At 56.5% G+C, this 5473-nt stretch overlaps 1 protein-coding gene across 1 annotated transcript in view; it reads right to left on the minus strand.

The window, feature by feature from the left end:
- Positions 1–2405, minus strand: part of Tinagl1 (tubulointerstitial nephritis antigen like 1) — a 9579-nt gene extending 7174 nt beyond the window's left edge. The window contains exons 1-3 of the mRNA XM_031378821.1: positions 2332–2405; positions 1475–1792; positions 595–658 (exon numbers count right to left, since the gene is read on the minus strand). Coding sequence (XP_031234681.1) covers positions 595–658; positions 1475–1784 — 374 coding nt within the window. The 5' untranslated portion in view covers positions 1785–1792; positions 2332–2405. The remainder of the gene's footprint in view (positions 1–594; positions 659–1474; positions 1793–2331) is intronic.
- Between the last annotated feature and the right edge of the window lie 3068 nt (positions 2406–5473).

Raw genomic sequence — 5473 nt, forward strand, 5'->3', positions numbered from 1 at the left:
GGGGGGGGGTTAGTGGGACAGGTTCAGCGCAGCAGAGACCCTGCTGTTTCCAGAAGGTCTCCATAGTTCCCACCTGCTCTGCTTCCTAGCTCAGACTGAGGATGGGCTAGCCATGGTCCCCTCCTCCCCCTGCCTGGAACAGGGGGTTTGAGGGTAGGGAGAGGGCACATTCCAGGGAAGGCCCTGCTGCAGGCCACTGGCTGATGGCCAGCTCAGTCATCCCTGACCCTTCATCCCGCCCAGGACAGCGGATGCTGCAGAGGTTTCCTTCCTGGCGTCCCCTTGGACTCTCCTGTGACAGCAAACCCAGCTGGGAGGGTGGCCAGCCCAAACCAGGAGGAGTGGAGAAAAACTCCTGGCTTAGGTGTGGCCCCCAGCCAGGCCATGATGGCTGACCACTCCCAGGCTTGTGACTCCCAATCTTATTATATGAGATGGCGTGGTCAGTTTGAAAGTTTCCACATTACAGATGAAAACACTTGAGGCCTGGAGAACAAAAGGACTCACCCCTTGCAAATGGGTGACAGGGTTTGGTGCCAGCTCTGTTTGCCACATGGCACTCAAAGTGAGCCCACCCCAGTCTCTCACACTCACCATCGATTGCAGTTGTCCCAGTAGGTTCCGAAGACTGGGTAGATCCGGCCCCCATGCATGCATCCTACCGCAGAGAGAGAAGGAAAGAAGAGATGGCCAAATACTCAAGGCCGAATAACCCAAACCGTCCCGAGCTGGTGGAAATCACACACCAATCCCATCCCAATCCTAGAATCTAGAGGCAAACTCTATCTTAGGGCATCCGCAGGTTCCCACGCAGGGTGCCACACACAAGCTGTTCAGGGATTCCGTTTGGGTCCGTGTTGTTTCACCTGGATGCCAGCTATGACATTCCTGGTACCCTTTGTCACTCAAATGAGTTGGGACTTGCCCATGGGCATGGAAGGAGCTTTAGGAAAGAAACTGAAGCCCAGGGAAGGCAAGTACTCCCTTAAAAAGGCAGAGCATTTTGACATAGCAACTCAGGCGTGGGTTCTCCTTAGCCCAAAGCCCATCAGGAGGCTACAGGAAGGACTTCCCGTAATTCTCCTACTGCGGCAGGAAAGGGGCACGTGCAGGCCAGTCTCAGAGGGACAGAATCCTAAGTGAGGTCTCTGGCTATGACAACCTGGCCTGCCCCTGTGTGCTCTATCAGCCCCAGGGTGAGTCAGCAGGCGGGGCTGCCACCTTCCCCATACTGACTGAGAGATAGGACTGGAGCCTGTCTGCCCTGCCCTAGGGCCTAACAGGACTTTTTTTTTTCAGTGTTGCTTGAAAGAGTCAAGGAAGACCACACGAGGGACTTCCAGAAGGAGAGGAAATAGGGTGAGGATTTCTTTCCTACATTTTTCAAAGCCTGGAAATGTCCAGCCTTGTTCCTGAGCCTCTTTGGGACTGGGATTGACAAGGTGGCCGCCCTGCTGGCCATCTTGGTGCCCACCTTGGACGGGAGGGAAGGGGGGTGGAATCCCGAGGCAGAAGTCCCAGAAGTCGGGGCAGCAGTCAGAGACGGTGCGGTTGCAGAAGAGGTCACAGTAACAGGTGGCTCCCAGGTAGGGCAAGGCACACTCGTCGGCCCGGCCGCGACAACACATGTCCTGCTCTTGGCAGTATCTGCCACCGGCGTCCCGGATGCCCCGCAGGTGCAGCCCTGGCGCCAGCTCCCTGCGCCAACGACTCCGCCGGGCCTCCAGGGCAGCCTGGCCAGCCAGCAGCAGCAGCAAGAGCAGCCCCAGCCGACATCCCCACATGGTGCCTCCTGTGCCCGGGAAGGACAGAAGTCAGGGGTCAGAGGTGTTGGTTTCTGGAGACTCCGTTACACACTTCAAGAGTGGGTTTCCCTTCACGTGTCCTGGAGCCCTCCCAGGAGGCTCAGCAAAGCGCGGGACCCTGACTGCTGAGTCTCCCGAAGCGAGGGGAGGGGGCGGGGGAGACAGCACTAGGTGTCAGTCCACTCATGGGACAAAGGGATATGCAAGAAGTAGACCCCCCTCCCTGACCTGTTTAGGGTCTGTCAAGGACAAGGAAATGGGACCTTGACATTTCCAACACGCATTCTCCTCTCCTGCCCGTAGTCCCTCTACCCCTCTGACGCATCTGAGTTGGATTGTTGGCTCTGTGCTCTAATCCCCTTTCAGCCACCCACCCCCCATGCGTGCCTCCACCCTTCTGTCCTCGGCGTCCCTCTGACCCTCTCCTCTGTGCCTCTCTGCCCTGCGTCCTTCTCCCTCTGAGTGTCCCCTCCTCCCTGCTCCTTCTTTCTACACCCTCTGCCCTCTGATCAGGGAGAGTCCCTACCTGGTGAGGGGTGTGGGCTGGACCCAGGCTGCCCTGCGCGCCTCCGCCTCCAAACTCGAAACTGCCAGACCGAGTCAAGTGAGGAGCGCAGGGCGGGACGCTTTTTGTACCGCCTTGCCGGCAGCACCCGCCCCAACCCCGGGCTGTGGGAGGGGAGGGCGGGGCCCACTTGTTGGTACCTGGAGTAGCCTTTAGCTCCCAGGGGACAGCTTAAGGACAATGTGTATGCGATTGCCCTCCTTTGGGGGGGGGGGGGAATCTCTCGTCAAAGGAAGTCTCTTCTTAGGAAGCAGAACTGCGACTCACGGAGAAAGGATTGTGGGCTAATTAATACTAGGAAGGACTTTCTCAGCGATTTTACGAGGCCAAAAACGTGTACGGAAGCGGGTAAAGAGGCAACTACGATCTGAGTTCGGGACTTGATAGGGACAAAAATCTCTAAGCCACCCCCCAACCCCCGCACGCCCTTCAGGAAGAAAAATAGCCATGCACATCCTTGACCCAGTGACCCTGGGCTGGGGGCCACTCCAAGCCACGGCAGCTCCCAGGAATGACAGGAATTCCCAAGGGATGATTCAGGAGGCTGCCTCGGCTCACGGAGCTCCGGGCAGCTCCTCCCCAGGAGGTGGGTGCGGTGCGGAGTCAGCGTACTCAGCCGCCCCTTGTGGGGTCTGCCCTCCCCAGTGTGGTGGGCACCTTGCCCAGCACTGCCCCCTCCACCAGGCCTAAGGGCATCCTTCTTGGCACAAGGTCCCGTGGCGGGCCCCACATCAAGGACCCTGGCAGCTGGGGCCCCCTGCAGAGCCCCCTTCCGTTTCTGGTCTAACCTTTGCCTTGCCCTCACACAATGGGGCTTCTGTCCCTCGAGGCCTTCCGGCTGTCACTTTGTGCCTCCCCATTGTGCAAGCTCCCTCTTCCAACAGGTTGGGCCCAGGGCCAGAGGACTCTCTAGGTGGAGGAAGGACACCACACCTAGACAGTTACCCCAACCTTCTCTGGGGCAAGACAGGAGCACTGGAATTCTCTTAGTTCTCCACGACCCCTCCCCCTTAGCTGTCACCTCTGCAGAGGGTGAGAGAGAGCAGTCAGTAAAAGGGGTTCTTGTGGCTGAGCTACCCCCTGCTGTGGGGCATGGGTGTCGAGGTACGGGGGCGGGAGGGGGGGCAGAAGCGCCCAACATACAGACCTATCCGTTTGCATCCTGCAAGGACCTGAGAGCACAAAGCCTAAAAGATAAACAAGCTCAAGAGAACAGAGGAGGGCTGGATGCAGCTTTCTTGGTGAAGTGCTTGCTTAGCATGTGTGGAGGGTTTGGTTCAAGTTCAGCATTGTAGAAAAAACTGTGGGGCTGGTGAGAATGGCTCAGTGGGTAATGGGGCTTGCCACTAAGTCTGATGACCTGGGTTCAGCTCCTGGAATCTAGATGGTGGGAAGAGAGAATAGATTCCACAAAGCTGTCCTCATGCTTCTAATGCACACAATGCATGCGTTGCACGCGTGCAAACACACACACACACACACACACACACACACACACTTGTGCTGTAGCACATGTCAGTATTCCCAGCACTCAGGACGTGGAGGCAGAAGGATCAGAAGGTGTGTGTAGCCTGTTCAAGACCACCTTATGCCATGTGAAACTCGGGTGGTGGGCGGGGTCGGGGCCCAAGTGAGTGCAGACTTCTCCAAGGTTACACAGCCAGATCACAGGCTGCCCAGTGTTCTCTCTCCTGAGGCAACCTTAGTCACTATGACAGGTCTCAAGATCCTGCCGGTTGGGAAGCCCCCTCTTTTCTATTCTATCTCTATTCATCAAACCACAAGGCAGAGAGATTCCTCGGAACTGCCAGCATCATGCCCTCTGAGAGGAGGCTGGCTTCGACAGAACAGGTCTGGGGACCTGCTTTCATGGCTCAGGCTGGCAATTCTGAGGGCTGGAGGCCATAACACTGTGTCTATATTTGCCTTCCCTGTGAGCTGTGTCTCTCTCCCTCTCTCTCTCTCAATCATATGCATGCTTTTGAGAGAGAGAGAGAGAGAGAGTGTGTGTGTGTGTGTGTGTGTGTGTATGTGTGTGTGTATTGCTATGTCCCTGTGTGCCTGGACCTTTTGGCTGTCTTCTGGTTCTTGCCCGCCTACCAGTTTACCTGTCTGCCTGCTATGTTTCTGTGTGTCTGTGTCCTTAGAGCTGTGTGGACAGTGTGTGTCTCTGTGCCCTATCTATCCCGAGTCTGTCCGTGTGTCCAGTGCCCCTTTGTGTAAGCTGCTGGTGTCAGAATGTGGTCGTAAACCTCTCCTACTTGTGAGCACCTGTCTGCTAGATGCCTGTGGACTAGCTGGGGGAGGGAGGTACGGGGTAGCTGTTTGTCTGTCTGTGTCTGTCCACAGGATACAGGAACTTGGAGCAGGGAGGAGGGCAGGGCAGGATCACCCCTCCACCCCTCACCCCTGTCATCATAGAGTTTGGATCTGAGCCCACCTCAGTGGAATCTCATGACTCACTAGATTCCTTAGCCAAGAAGCAGAGGAAAAGGGCAGGGCCTGGGGTGCCGGGGACCCTATTTTCCTGTTCCACGGAACCGTCCTGGTGACTCACTTTCTAATTCTTGTTCAGAATAGGACCTTGTCCTAGAGCCTGCGACGGAACAGCAGGCAAGGGACACCACCAAGGTTCCCTCTGTGCCCGGCTGTCCTCTGAGACTCTGTGGTAACTGCCCTCCCTCAGATGGGACCCTAAGCAGGCAGTTCCTCTCTGGACCTTGTTGTCCTATATGTTCCCACAGCCTCCCAGGGCCCCTCTTAAACTTTCTTCTTTCTGCAGGTGAGAGGAAGCCAGCCAGAACTGGTAACGCGGCTAAAGACCCAGAGCAGAGTTCCTTTCATTTTCCTGTAGAGATGCAAAGCTCCTCTCTATTGTTCCTGGAATCCAGAGACTGTTCTCAAGAGGCTGAACAGGGCAGCCATGTTCCACCAAGTCTCTGAAACTGAGCGGTCCAAATGGCACTTGGGCCAGGGCTAGTAGGCTTCTGTGTGCCCCTTGCTTATCTAGACAAGTCCAGGGCTTCAGGCAATGACGCTGGAGACTGAGACAAAGATCCATGCAGGAAGTAATATCACAGTCTAGGGGGTGTGTTGCAGCGGG

Source organism: Mastomys coucha, unplaced genomic scaffold (genome assembly GCF_008632895.1).
Source record: "Mastomys coucha isolate ucsf_1 unplaced genomic scaffold, UCSF_Mcou_1 pScaffold18, whole genome shotgun sequence".
NCBI lineage: Eukaryota > Metazoa > Chordata > Mammalia > Rodentia > Muridae > Mastomys > Mastomys coucha.